Source organism: Carassius carassius, chromosome 2 (assembly GCF_963082965.1).
Source record: "Carassius carassius chromosome 2, fCarCar2.1, whole genome shotgun sequence".
Classification (NCBI taxonomy): Eukaryota; Metazoa; Chordata; class Actinopteri; order Cypriniformes; family Cyprinidae; genus Carassius; species Carassius carassius.
In genome coordinates this window covers 12,914,627-12,929,120 of record NC_081756.1, presented here as the reverse complement: position 1 = coordinate 12,929,120, position 14,494 = coordinate 12,914,627, and the positions used below count along the sequence as shown (strand labels likewise).

The 14,494-nt window shown below is 36.2% G+C and overlaps 2 protein-coding genes across 4 annotated transcripts; one reads left to right on the top strand and one right to left on the bottom strand.

Moving 5' to 3' along the window:
- The first annotated feature begins 86 nt into the window (after positions 1-86).
- Positions 87-5,340, top strand: LOC132103183 (N6-adenosine-methyltransferase subunit METTL3). Its single transcript, XM_059508076.1, has 11 exons — positions 87-414; positions 726-913; positions 1,126-1,581; positions 1,657-1,832; positions 2,032-2,245; positions 3,318-3,505; positions 3,835-3,873; positions 3,972-4,080; positions 4,682-4,747; positions 4,846-4,958; positions 5,102-5,340. The coding sequence occupies exons 1-11, from the start codon at positions 312-314 to the stop codon at positions 5,211-5,213; spliced, it is 1,764 nt and encodes a 587-aa protein (XP_059364059.1). The 5' UTR covers positions 87-311; the 3' UTR covers positions 5,214-5,340.
- Positions 5,341-5,744: 404 nt separating this feature from the next.
- On the bottom strand, positions 5,745-13,379 carry si:ch211-237l4.6 (uncharacterized protein LOC446130 homolog). 3 transcript variants are annotated; one of them, XR_009423347.1, is made up of 3 exons: positions 13,211-13,379; positions 7,172-7,267; positions 5,745-6,953 (listed from the first exon to the last, which is right to left on the bottom strand). XR_009423347.1 is itself a non-coding variant. In XM_059508060.1 (3 exons), the coding sequence occupies exons 1-3, from the start codon at positions 9,163-9,165 to the stop codon at positions 6,781-6,783; spliced, it is 312 nt and encodes a 103-aa protein (XP_059364043.1). In that variant the 5' UTR covers positions 9,166-9,394; the 3' UTR covers positions 5,745-6,780. The 3 variants fall into 3 exon arrangements, 2 of the variants coding, with proteins under 2 accessions (XP_059364043.1, XP_059364033.1); XM_059508060.1 differs by lacking the exon at positions 13,211-13,379 and adding an exon at positions 9,120-9,394 and having other exon boundaries at positions 5,745-6,950; XM_059508050.1 differs by lacking the exon at positions 13,211-13,379 and adding an exon at positions 9,120-9,324.
- Between the last annotated feature and the right edge of the window lie 1,115 nt (positions 13,380-14,494).

Here is a 14,494-nt window from a genome sequence, read left to right as displayed (position 1 = left end):
CAGCTCTGTTTGAGTATATAATACATACTGGTCTTTTCTTGGATGAAACTTGTATATTTTTTTATTTCGTATATTATATAATTCTAAATTAAACCCAATAAATTAAACTGTTTATATGTATCTAAGTGCCATTTTGAAACTGAACAATGCCAAAATGTCGATTATTGCGCTTTGAGGGTCTTTTATTTTGAAATCAACCAGTTTAGCGGCGTGTTGTTTATGGAGAGTACACTCACTGAGCTTTATGGAAAGTCTGTTTAATTTGTCCGGTCTTTTTACTGTTTTACTGTTTATCTAGTTTAATTTAAGCCATGTCGGATACATGGAGTCACATCCAGGCGCACAAAAAGCAGCTGGATTCCCTGCGAGAGAGGCTGCAGAGGAGAAGAAAAGACACAACTCAACTGGGCATCGGTGCGTTGAGAAAATACATGCTGTGGGATCTGCAAAACTATTAACTGTACCTTAAATAGCATTTGATTTCAAATGAAATGAGAGTCTCCATTGTAAGCCATGTTGATCCTACAGTCAGTTTTATTTGCTTGATATCAAATCCTGAATATAGAGACCACAAAGCATTCTGTCAGAAGTGTGGCATCATGATGCTGAAACATTAAATGCTTGCCAAAGGAAGAATGAATCAGGTTTTTTTGTTGTTGTTGTTGCAATAGTGAGTTTAGTGGGTCTGTGGTGCCACCTGCTGTATTAGGTCTTGTTTTTAACAGAGATTGGAGGTGTTGAGGGTGGATCCACAAGGAGTGACAGCCCTATACCGGCGCTACAGAGTCCTCCGCAAGTAGAAGTTGAGCAGCCCCCAGACCCAGAACTAGAGAAGAGGCTGCTGGGATACCTGTCTGAACTGAGTCTTTCTCTGCCAATTGATTCCCTAGCCATTACCAACCAGTTAAACACAGTAAGACCTGTGTTCAGTCAAAATACCAGGATGTGTACTCATTATTACTATTTCCCCCATTTGAGGGAAAAAAATAGTAACGTTTTTAAAACTGTGAAGTACACAGATAATGTGAATCATAAAAACCTATTGTGATTACTCTAGAAACACTCACGTCTAAGATTTCGTCTTTCTGTCTTTCTCACTCTCCTTCATTTGCAATTTTGACTCAGTCTGAGTCTGCAGTTTCCCATGCCTGCATCCAAAGTCTCCTCCTCAAATTTTCTGCCCAAGAACTTATTGAAGTTCGGCAGCCCTCCATCACTGCCTCCACGTCCTTTTCCTCCTCTACCCTTGTCACTTCAGTCGACCACACCAAACTATGGCCTATGATTGGCAGCACAGCCCAGCCACAGAGAACTGCCATTAAAAGAAAAGGAGATGACATCGTCCACCAAAAAAGAGCGCCAGGCTCCTCCCCTTTGCTTCAAGCACCATCTTCACCTCCAAAGAAATGCTCTGCCTCACTGGGTCCTGTCTCAAACTCGCAGATTTCTGGATCCTCTGGGGTTGGAGGGGATGGACCTGAGAAAAAAGGGCGGAACAGTAAGGTGCAAGCATCTCATCTGGACATGGAAATTGAGAGTCTACTGAGCCAGCAGTCCACTAAGGAACAGCAAAGCAAAAAGGTATCCAAGTAGCACGTCAGCAAAGTCCTTGTGTATTTATGTGAATGTGGAGTCTGATGTATGCTTGTGCCTCAGGTGAGCCAAGAGATCCTAGAGCTGTTGAACACCAGTTCGGCAAAGGAACAGTCGATTGTGGAGAAGTTTCGATCACGAGGCAGAGCTCAAGTACAGGAGTTCTGTGATCATGGGACGAAAGAAGAGTGTGTGCAGTCGGGGGACACACCTCAGCCCTGCACCAAGTTGCACTTCAGGTCAGTTCACACTCACACACTTTAAAAAATATAACTAAAATAAATAGCAACCATGTAAAATGCATATCAATTAAAATAATGAATTAACTATATAACTATACATTTAGAAATTGTAATACTAATCATTTTTGTTATTATTGATTATAATAATATTATCTGAACACTTTTCATTTGTTTAATTTTAATTTAAACTTCTAAGGCGAATCATCAACAAACACACAGACGAGAGCCTTGGCGACTGCTCCTTTCTGAATACTTGTTTCCACATGGACACTTGTAAATATGTTCACTATGAGATTGACAGCCCTCCTGAAGCAGAGGGTGACACATTGGGGCCCCAGGCAGGGGCCACTGAGCTTGGACTTCACTCCACGGTGGGAGACAGCAACGTTGGCAAGTTGTTTCCTTCACAGGTAAAATAGCATAAGAATTGACATGTTCCATATCTTCTGTCAAGCTATAATATACAGTAATTGACTTGAAGCTGAAATTCACCCAAACCACTATAATATAGGAATATAGAATTAGTCATGGTCTCTTGGGTAAGGTTGCACCAGTTCCTACATTCTTATTCCTACTGGAACATAAAGTACACACTAAAGTCTTAGTAACTACTAGCTAGCATGAAACTAACTCAGTACTTTATTCAGTTGTACCATTTGTTCTTAATGCAGAATTTAGCAAATAGGTTGTAAGCTCTGGAAATAATGTATAGTCATTAGTCACATAATATGATGTGCAACCTCAGCGATCTAATAGCAGCCTTCAAATACATGAGATTCCGTGCCATGATTTTCAGTTTATCTTTGATTTGAACTTATTTTGCCTCATGTAACTAAAAATACAATTAATTTCCTTTGTAATAAGATACTTATGCTTACTCATGAATAACATAAAAGGTATTTATTATAAATAAGAATCAAAAAGAAATTACGTTTATTAATTAAGATTAGTTTATTTCACATGCACAACATGGACCGATGACCACAGATGCACTCTGAGTTTGTGTTGAAGAGCTGCAACAAAGCAATTAATTCACATAATGTTCTCTCAAATTATAAGCAAGTGTAAATATCAGCGTTATCCTATATTTCTAGAAGACTGTCGGGTTAAACAAGAGCTTACTGAGGTAATTCCGTCAATATACAATTTCTTTCCAACGGCTTCAATATTTAGTGTGTTCTTAGAGTTACATTTGAACTAAGTTTAATGGTGCAATGCAAATGTAGTTGTAATGCATTAAGTTGTAACTTGGTGCCCCTTTACATCAAAAATAGTTGGTGCAGCTGGTGCAACTGGCCCTTGTATGTGTTTCTGACCTGCAGTTGCTTTCAGAGCAATCATTTCTCATTCTGTCATTTGCTGTTGCGGTTCTTCTATTCGCTAATATATTTAAAAAATCCTTTTTATGATTTTAAACGTAAAACTGTGATAGGCATTTTTATTTCAAGACGTAACAGCTATATGCCCTCTGAAACATCTCAGTGGATCTGCTGTGACATCCGTTATCTGGATGTGTCCATCCTGGGGAAGTTTGCAGTGGTGATGGCCGACCCACCTTGGGACATTCACATGGAGCTTCCATATGGAACACTCACAGACGATGAGATGAGGAAACTCAACATTCCTATTCTGCAGGACGACGGTTTCCTCTTCCTCTGGGTGACAGGAAGGTAGGGGCTCTGGGGAATGACTTAACACAAAGCTTCTTGAGATCCTTTTATCTCAGTGTAACAAGATTTTGCATCACTTTTATCACACTGATAAATGTAAACTTCATGCAAAATAAAATCATCTTTTAAAAAAATTTGTGATTATAAAGCACACGTTTTTGATGTTCCAGAGTTACATTTTCCAAACTCTTTTTTTTTTTTTTTTTTGTGCATTCCATGAAAAAAGTTATCTATGAACAAATGATATGAAAAATGTAAAGGAGTTTATGTAATGCTATCTTGGCAACAGTCTAAATGCAGGTCAACAATAGTTTGTTTTCTGTCTTCAGAGCTATGGAGCTGGGCAGAGAGTGTCTAAGCTTATGGGGGTAGGTGATTTTACATGTGGAAAATGTAAAGCAAGTGATCTCGTTAATTATAATTGAATCAGTAAACTAAAACTTTTTGTATTCTGTCACTCAATCAGCTACGATCGTGTAGATGAGATTATCTGGGTGAAGACTAACCAGCTTCAGAGAATCATTCGTACTGGAAGGACTGGACATTGGCTGAATCATGGCAAAGAGCACTGCTTGGTATGTGTGAGAATATACACTAGTGTATGAAAGTTTGGGATCAATAAGATGTTTTTAAAAGTCTGTTATTGTCACCAAGGCTGCATATTTGATTAAAAATACATTGAAAACTAATTTAATGTGAAATATTTTTACAATTTGAAATGACTGTTTTCTGATTTAATAAATTTTAGAATGTATTTTATTCCTGAGATGGCAAAGCAGCCATTAAAGCTGTATTCAGTGTCACATGATCCATCATACTAATAGACTGATTTGGTTCTTATCACAATTGAAAACAGCTTCTTAATTTTTGTGAAAACTGGGGTGCAGTTTTTTTTCCCAGGATTCTTTGAAAAATAGAAGGTTCAGAAAAACAGCATTTATTTGTTTGTTTCTTTTAAGTGTTAACGTTTTTATTGTCACTTTAGATTAATTAATGGATCCTTGCTGAATAAAAGTATTCATTTATTTTGAAAAATGACCACAGACTTTTGAACGTTAGAGTACAAGCAGAATTTTGTAACCATTTCTTAATGAAAGAATCTTAATCTTCCTGTCATGCATTAACCATATATTACATATATTCTCTTTCTCTCTCTCTCTCGGTTTGTTTGTTCAGGTGGGAGTAAAAGGAAACCCGCAAGGTTTTAACAGAGGTCTTGATTGTGATGTTATAGTGGCAGAGGTCAGTCATAACCCTTATAACTGATAAAGCAGTGTTGAATTTGAAGTCAGTGATGATCAGTGCACTAAAAGAACATCTGTCATCTGTCTACACAAAAGGTCCGCTCCACTAGTCATAAACCAGATGAAATCTATGGAATGATTGAGCGTTTGTCACCAGGTACACGAAAGATTGAATTGTTTGGGAGACCACACAATGTGCAGCCTAACTGGTAAGTCAGATATTCAGGAACTTTTTTGATTTCCAAATCACTTACGTGACTGAGTAGATTTTGAAGTAATCAGATGTGCTGTTCTCTATTTCTAATTTGATTGTTTTTTCGGAGCTCTCATTTGCATCTCTTTTGTTTTCCAGGATAACCCTTGGCAATCAGTTGGACGGTATTCATCTTTTAGACCCTGAAGTAGTTGCACGTTTTAAGAAGTGCTACCCTGACGGAGTCATCTCCAAACCTAAAAACATGTGATGACTGGGCTAGTGAGAGAATGAACAGCTATTGGTTGAACTCTGCCACAGGATTCAAGACTAAAACATAGTTTCAAATGACTCCTTCAGGAACAGGCTTTCATACCACTTTGCTTTGTTTATATATATATATATATATATATATATATATATATATAAAATCCTAAACCACATTTTTTTGTTGCCTTTCTGTACAGACTAATTAATGATTTCACAGGTAATTCTTTAAAGACAATGTTGTTGTTTTTTGGAACCGTATAAAAAAGATACTTTAAAAAACATTTTTGGTTTTGTTTTTATTATTTTGATTCATCATCATTCATGTGCTGTTTTAACTCTATTGTAATTTAGTTTGCTGTCTTTTTATATGTTATACTTTTTTATATATAAAATGTATTTACACATAGTTGCATATATAACATACAAAAGAAAAATCTTCTCTTTTATATTGTTACTTTAAAGGTGTAACAGTGTCTTGTGAATTCTGTTCTTTTACTGGGTTAGGGTGTAAAAATACAAATTTAATGTTTATAAAAAAATTCACATTTTAATATATGTGTACACAACAATGTGAAGAAGTCCAGATACACATAATGTAAAACATGTTTTTTAAAACACAAGAAACATCTCCATTCACTTGAGTGGTTTTATACATGCAATAAGAAAACCTTATAAAGATTTAAAAACCAGGCCGTCTTCGTATTAATACATTTGTTGGTAATGTTTAACTTGCATAAAGTCCATGAAACAACCATCTTTAATAGAACTGTTTCAAAAACATTTCTCAAGCAAAATGTGTTTATGGTCCAGTCATATTTCAAAAAGCCCTGAAATCTAAACTTAATAAAAACATTAATTAAGGTTAGAGCAGTGCACACTATGTTAACGGACCTTGATGCAGCTGCAGGGCAGAGAAAATGGCACATACATAGAAAACAAAATAAGATTTAGAAACCTCCTTTCTATTTATGTAAAATAAAAAAACATTCAGGTGCTTCACAGTACACACTGAATTTATGACCAGTAAGGAAAAACACTTTGATTTTATTAGGTATAGGCTACTGCTATTCATCAAAGTATCCTACTGAACGTATTTATATCTGGCTCAAAAAACCCAATTGCGTAATGATGTCAGCGTCTCCTCAGATAAAGCCAGTATCCAGTTCAGATACTGCAGATGGATGTATAGCTGTAGGCTATAGCTATAGGCTAGAAAAAAAGCAATTATTGGTTATCATTTAAACTTACTGTACTCTTAAGAGTGTTTAATATTATCCCCTTTCACCAAATTACACTCAGCCGTGCCATTTTACACTTGTTGCTGTATTGTTAAATTAAAGAAATTCAGACACTTATCTTGATATTGTTACTACAGTGCATACAGCTGATGCTCGTGAGTGTCCATAAGCATGCAAGGAGAGACAAACTTCCATGCTGCTTGTTTTTTCCCAATGGCTCATCCTCCAGTTCCCGGCAAAAACTCTCCAACAATGGACTTAAACTGGACTGGGGCTGTAAATCTAAAGTTTACTTTCAAGGATTCTCCAGAGACCGCATGCGGGACAAAGTTAGTATGTGGCATCCACTGCATTAATGTTGCTATCCATCTGGTGACGAAGTGAGAGCCGAGCCTTGTGGGAAAAATAGGCCTGTGGGCAACTCGGACTAATGCTGCCGTCCCCTTCACTGCCCCAAGAGGTAGTGGAATATAGCCGAGGTTTCACCTCTTCACTTGCTACTGCTGAATAAGCAGAAAAGAAAATAATCGTATAATCTCACTTCATAAAAACAAAGATAATTTACAAATATATAATTGTTACACTTCGTAAAAATGTAATAAATACTACCTAAAAATAAAATGTTAATACACTTATAAAAAATATGTCACCTGCCAATTTATCATTTGGCCAGATTATAAATTATCTGAAAAAGTTACAAAAGTTTGAGAACATCACTCACCCGTCTCAGGAGGGCACTGTTTTTTGCCCCTCTCTTTGCAGCGTCTGTAGAAGGGAAAACACTGCAGCATTTTGACACCCATATCTGCAGGGGGCGCTAAAGGACAAGAGAAACACCTGTTAGACAAGCCCACTCTGGCCTGACTTTGCTCTATCAAAACAACACTAAATAACTTTTTAAAACCAGCAAAAGTGTCGCTTGTTAATGCCCTTCAGTTGCAGTTTACATTTCAAACGTAATAAAACACTTTTCTCATTATCTCGCTATCTAACACGGAAGGCGTTTTTAGGAGCAAAAGAAGGAAAGTTTCCTTACTTTAGCAAAGGACCAAATCTACTCTTGGTTTATATCGAAATCTTAGGTTTGTACTTCTAATTCAATCTTAGTTATCCGCTGGAACGGCTTCCACGGATAACAATTAACTGAAGTGAGAGAAAAGTGTTTATTAGCTACGTTTAAAATATGGGTACCTTTCTTACAAAAACGCATGGATTCACTGGAGGAGGCCTTTATTCACACAGACACCCCCAGGACAAGTTTTAATATAACTCCAGCTGGATTCGTCCACAAGAAGAACGTCATATACGTTACACCTAGAATGTCTCGAGGGTGAGTAAAACAGACTAATTTCCATTTTGGTGAACTAACGTTGACCCTTTAAGGTAAAGCCCGCTGCTGTTTGTTATGATTATTAGTTGTCTAAAAATGTCCCTGTCACCGTGGGTTTTATGTACTGTATAATCCCAGTGTGTGTGTCTAATCCGATATAGCGATGTAACGGAGTCATTCGATATAATAAATCCGTGATTGGGTATTACACGCCAGGTCAAGTTACCCGATAAAGACAGCTGTTAACGTTAAACGTAGAATTCAAACTCGTGTTCGAAGTGATTCATGGCCTGCAGTTTTTGAGTATGTGGGTTAAAGAGTGGTTTCTACTAAGTGTATGACTTGGTTAATTTCTATTAGAACCCTATGCCAAAGACAAATACAAGCATGTCTTCTTAAGAGCTTTTTGTGTCAAAGTGGCCAGTGCTACTCTTATCACCTTCTCCCAGGTTTGGCCTTTGGTTTGTAGTATAATACAGGTTTAATGGTTAATATTTAATGACTTGGCTTTTTACACTGTTCTGCTCTATGAATCCAGTCTGCCACAGACACCAATGTAATACCTTAGGGGCAGACCTGTATATTTATTCTTAGGTTAGTTTTCACATAAAAAAATAAATAAAAGCTGAATGGGATCATAAACTATAAGCTTGTGTAACAAGCCATGAGGTCATAGTTGTCGGGCTTGAAATGCAAGACATAACATAAAAAATAAAAATCAGGGCATGTTTTCCATCCAACTACATGTCGCTGGCAAACATTAAAACACAACATGAGAATGTTTGTGTGTTAGTAAACTGTTGTCACAGAACCATGTCACCACAAGCCACAGTAATGTGGAAGTTCACTGCCACCCATCTCTTTTATTTCTGTTATGAACTCATAAATCAGAGGAGATCTCTCCTGCTATTGTTCATCTTAATAAATTTCCCTGAGGACAAAACATGCAAATTTCTGAATATTGATTTGTTAAAAGCTAAAACCACTATTGTTTTTTAGAAATAAATTAGGTTAAGAATTTTCTAAGTGTTGGAATAGCTCATTGTATTGTGGAGAAAATTTTTATTTTTGGTCAACATCTGTTGAGATCTGCCTGCAAAGATATCAGCATTTTATTAACATTTGTTTTGAGTTTTAACTTTATGATCATTGTATAGTTTATATCTTCAGATCTTGATTATTTAGAGAGTCTAAGTGATAAGAAAGAACTGCTTGGTTTAACTTGGTTTGTTTCATTTCAAGTTTTCAGGCTTCGCCATGTCTTCTTTTCATTACAGGCATAAAGTGTCACCATTTGAGACTGCTGCTAAAATTATGTTGTAAATTATGTAAAAATTACCTCTTAATAGCCTTCTATACTGCCTCAGATGGTTTGCATCAGTCATTGGATAAAATTAAGAACTTCAGAGCTTTTGTGAAGAACATTGTGTCCAAAATATTTTCCAAAACTGACGCTGAAAAGTAAAGGCAAATGTTTTTTTTTTATTAACTTTCCCTTGGCTCTAGTAAATGCACACACACACACACACACACACACACACACACACAAACATTTCCATCACTTCTTGTGCCAATCATATGCTATATATTTATCCATAACCATTCCTCTCACTTCTTTTCTCCTCTCAGTCATTTTCATAACAGCAAAACATTATTTTTGTGGAAGTGCTTGTTACCGGAATTTAAGTTTTTATTCTTATTTCTCTGTGTGTTCATTTTGTGTTGAAAAGCATAAGAAAAAAGGCCCAGACTAGTTTGGGAAAGAGTAGATGAGGAGGCATAAGAACAGAGAAAATGTTGCGGTTTCTTTCCTCTTTAATTGGTTAAATTTTTTGGCAAGAAATTATGTAAGAAGTGTAGGATTTAGAGCTAAGTTGTTTACTAGTGCTGTAAACATGCATTTATAAATTTACTACAAGCAAGATCTTGTAGACACAATCACATGCGAACACACACACACACACACACACACACACAAACGACACCCTTATAGGGTATTTAATCTAGACTTGTGACCTAACATGATGACCCGCTTCATGTCATTGACTAAACACTATGAGATGTGTATGTGTATCGGTATGCCTGTGTTTTGTCTGTCATAGGTTAAGTAAATTCCGGAGGACTGCTGCTCAAAACAGTTAAGTAATCTATAGGTACGACACATCATTCCATTTTACCTTCATCCCCAGCCTCTTTTCAGAGAATAACAGCTATGCACACATTCAGTTACACACCATCAGAAACAAACCAGGGCTGTCAGTTTCATTTGTCATTAATTTAGAGCTCCACTGCATTTTTCCTGGAATTGCAGACTGTGAATTGCAATGCTGCATAGGTTGAGTGCCTTTAGAATAGTTTTAACTACACTTCTTTTAGGAAGTTTATCAATTTAATTGTTAATGTTTTAAAAGATTGTTAGTATCTCAAAATGAGTTTAATGATTTTGATTTCTTTCTTGCTACTCTGAGAATGTCCCCCACTTTCGAGCTTGTGCGCGCTCACACGCACTTTCCCATTGAGACTTGCTATGTGTGTATGTGCAGTACGTGATGTTCGGGCACGCTGTGGTCCACTCGGGTGACAGGGGAAAAGGGGGCAGGCAAATGCATATTAATTATGAAAGAATGTTTACAAAGATCTCTTGTGATTTCCATTCACAGGCAGGTTGGTCCAGATGCGTCATAAGCAGAAAAGTATGTTACATAAAATCTCGGTCCACGAGATCAGCCAGAGTTCAGAAGAAAAGCTCATTACGCGAAAACAGAGATACCCTAGCAGTTGAGCATAACAATACCTTCATTGCTGTTAAAGGGATAGTTCCCCCCAAAAATGTAATTACTGTTTAGTCTAGATAGAAGCAAAATTGCTGGGGGTAGTAGGAATGTGCACATCAATATAGTGTCATTTTTGTCATGCTGAACAACAATAATTACTGTATTTGGATTATTGTGAGGGTTAGGTTGATAGTAGGGGTAGGTGTAAACCTTAATAAAACACAATCTAATAGGTAGAAAAAGTCATTTTTTGTTTACTTCCAGCTGTATATCTTCTAGTCACAACTGAAAATCACCCCATGATTTACTGACCATCAAGGTATCCTTGTATATGACTTTTTTTTTTCTCTCAGACAAATCCAATAAAAGATATTAATAAGACTTAATCAATGTTCTGGCTCTTCCAAGCTTCATAATGGCAGTGAAGGGGTGTTTATTTTTTAATAGTCCAAAAGAAGTCCAATAAAGTGAATTCATTATAAAAGTTGTCCCACACGGCTCCAGGGGGTGAATAAAATCCTCCTGAAGAAAATCTATGTGTTTTCGTAAGAAAAATATAAATGTTTAAACCTTTCTACACCTTTAGCTTCCGCTAATGGTTCACACAGGCGTCGACGTCGATGCTTAAAGGAGGGTGTTTCTGGAGCTTGGTGCTAACGCAACCATCATAGTGACAAAAGTTGAAAAGTTTCCAATTTATGCAGCGAGCAACGGACCCCCATTTCAGTTCGGCAAAGCTTGACATGACTATTAAAGTAAATTAGACGCGTTGAAGCCGGCGGCCATGAGAGAGTAGTGTTCCAACGATGGCTTTGGTGAGAATATGCTAGTCAAGTCAGAACCAAGTTTTGTTTACAGCAAAGGAAAACCCCTTAGCTGGGGAGCGCTTAACTGGACTTCTTTTGGACAAATGAAAAATAACACTCATTCTCTGCCATTATAAAGCTTGGAAGAGCCAGGACATTTTTTAATATAACTCCGATTGGATTTGTCTGAAAGAAAAGGCATAAGACAAAGGCATAAAGATGCATTGAGGGTGAGTAAATCATGGGGTAATTTTCATTTTTGGATGAACTGTCCCTAGTGTGCCAAGTGATTAATGAAAACCTAACGTGCAAATTACCCTCTGAAGTTTACAGGCTATTTGTTGTTTGAGAGTACATGGAATGATTTATTGGTTTCATAATGCATTTAACCCTCAGGAAGTTAATGGTGCTACACGCAGAACCTGATTTTACCAAGTGAGAAATGTTCCTGGGACATCTTTGTTGTCCCTGGAGCAACATTGTGATTAACCAATCAGATTTGAAGAACCAGTTTATAGATTTTGTGAAGTTTATGCTTAAAATCACTGTTTGGTGCTTGTACATCAGTGTCATTCGTCTATCATTTCCTCTAATTTTAGGGATTACTCATGGTTAGAGTTAGGTTTAGGTGTAGGGAAATGGTCAAGAATAGATTTTTGGAGTAAAATGTTGTTCCAGGGTCAACAAAATATGTTGACCTAGGAACACATCTAACTCAGCAAAATCAGGACGTGCGGTGCTACACAATAAAGGGAATCTTTCATTTGTAGCCTAAAAAGCCTAAAGAAGCTGTTAAAATTTCTAATATTATTTTTGTGAATATTTTGTAGGTATCTTATATGTGATCCTGGAGCACAAAACCAGTCTCAAGTCGCCTGTGGTATTTTTTTTTTTTTTACAATAGCCAAAAAATACATTGTAACGGTCAAAATTATCGATTTTTCTTTTATGCCAAAATCATTAAGATATTAAGTAAAGATCATGTTCTGTGAAGATATTTTTTACATTTCCTACCGTAAATATATCAAAACCTAATTTTTGATTAGTAATATGCATTGCTAAGAACTTAATTTGGAGAACTTTAAAGACGATTTTCTCTGTGTTTTGATTTTTTGGCACCCGCAGATTCCAGATATTTAAATAGTTGTATTTTGGCCCAATATTGTCAGATCCTAACAAGCAATACATCAAAAGAAAGCCTATTTGTTCAACTTTCAGATGAATAAATCTCAATTTTGAAAAATTATGACTGGTTTTGTGGTCCAGGGTCACATATAAGTCTTAAAATAGATGATGAAATATAAAGTTACATTAAATATTATTCTAAATTTGACTTTATGCAAGAAAAAATAAACATACACTGCAGTGTTCCATACACAAAACAATACAATAATAATAACATAGCAAAAAAGGTACATAATCACTACATAAACTTTCATTGTAAAGTACAAGGTAAATCATATTTTGTACTAAACACAATGTAAAAATGTTACTGTAAAAATATATGTGTATCGTCTTGTTGGAAGCAGTTAAGATTAAACTGTACATTATATGGTAATTCATACACAAAAGGAGTTTTACAGTTAAATTGTGATTATTGTATGTTATATAGTTTTATTAACAGCTTCCCACTTAACACATTTTTACTGTAGCATTTTACCATTTTAACAACATATAGCCCATTTTCTTGCCTGTAGCAAGAAAATTATGAGACACTCCCACTTTGAAACCCCTCCAGATTGTTTAACAGCCTTTATACGAGTTAGTATTTACTCTGAATTTTGCATATTTGTGTAATTCAGTATGAAATTTTAGAAATAATATTAAATAGGTTACTCAAATTGACTCACCGCTTGTTCTCTTGAAACGCACTTACACTGGCACTGTCACGCAAAAGAATTCTTCAAATTCCAAGTGACTCGTGAAATGTTGAAATGTTGTCCAAATCCCTGTAAGTTGCGATAATAGAACCTGTTCAGCTGTTACAACATGGAAAGCTTCAGGTCTGAGCACACAGAAGTTTCAGCTTTAAATAGCTTATCTGAGGAGCACGCCCTCCTCCTCCTTCTCCTCCTCCTCCTCCTTCTCTTTCACTCAGTAGCTTGCTAGTGTGCTGGCACGTCTCCAGTGAAACATGAGGAAAACATTCTCACTATTCAGGACCAATTCATTCAACTATTTATAATTTTCATACAGTTTTTAGTTTTTAGACTTCCATAATGTAACATGTTATATAACTGGGAATTAAAATAAGTTTGAATTTGTATGTTGCTACTGGTAGATTGTAAATGCTAATCCTTTTTATTTTATCAATTCAACAACATTCTGGATTAATTTAATTAGTGGACGTTTAAAGGATTGATTGTGAACGATGACTCAAATGAAAAACTCAATTGAAAGAGAGCAACAGACCCTTCTTGAAAAATTTTGTGTGCTGCAATATAAGATTAAGGACAATGAACACTTTAGATTTCAGCCATTAAGTAAATGTTAACCTCGTTTTTCTCATGCTGTACTTTACATTTTGTCCACAAGATCATTATGATGTTTTAATATTTTAGATTTATCCTCATTGTTAAAGTGTTTAGAAGTTGTTTTATCAATATAATTATTATTTCACATAATCAAAGTTTTATAATGTGTTTAAGATACTCTTAGATCATCACTCCTGGCCAATTTTTTGTTTAATATAACTACACTTTTAGGCATCAGGCAAGTCTCCACAAGTCCCCATGGCTCCAGTTTAAATTCAGGCTTCCAGCACCATTGGACGTTACTTCATAGGGTGAATTTGAATAGCATGGCAACTTCTGAAGAGTAAAAGATCAAAGAAAGCTCATCTTTACACTTCCGAGAAAAAGGTGTAACAGCAACATCATACCAGGAAATGTGTATTTACACCCTTATTCATTTTTATTTTCTAGTTGACAGTCTGTTTGCAGGGTGTTTTTTTTTTTTTTTTGCAGTGGAAATTTACAGAGGCAAATTCCAAAGGAGAAACAGATTAGAATTCTGAACAGCAAGCCTGCTGCACAATCTGTGTTGAAGGCCAAGGCCCCCCATTGCTGGTAATTGTGTCATTCCGCACCAATAGCATCAACCCACTTGCCACTGATCAGAGAGAAGCCTGAAGT

What these genes read in the sequence shown, in the direction of transcription:
- si:ch211-237l4.6 (XM_059508050.1), bottom strand. Translation starts at nt 9,165, where the DNA reads ATGACTGATGCAAACCATCTGAGGCAGTATAGAAGGCTATTAAGAG. An exon ending in GTATAGAAGGCTATTAAGAG is followed by an intron (nt 7,268 to 9,119) that starts GTAATTTTTACA and finishes CTTGTCCTTTAG; the next exon opens with CGCCCCCTGCAGATATGGGT. An exon ending in ACAGTGCCCTCCTGAGACGG is followed by an intron (nt 6,954 to 7,171) that starts GTGAGTGATGTT and finishes CTGCTTATTCAG; the next exon opens with CAGTAGCAAGTGAAGAGGTG.
- LOC132103183 (XM_059508076.1), top strand. Translation starts at nt 312, where the DNA reads ATGTCGGATACATGGAGTCACATCCAGGCGCACAAAAAGCAGCTGGAT. An exon ending in CACAACTCAACTGGGCATCG is followed by an intron (nt 415 to 725) that starts GTGCGTTGAGAA and finishes TGTTTTTAACAG; the next exon opens with AGATTGGAGGTGTTGAGGGT. An exon ending in GCAAGTTGTTTCCTTCACAG is followed by an intron (nt 2,246 to 3,317) that starts GTAAAATAGCAT and finishes GAAACATCTCAG; the next exon opens with TGGATCTGCTGTGACATCCG.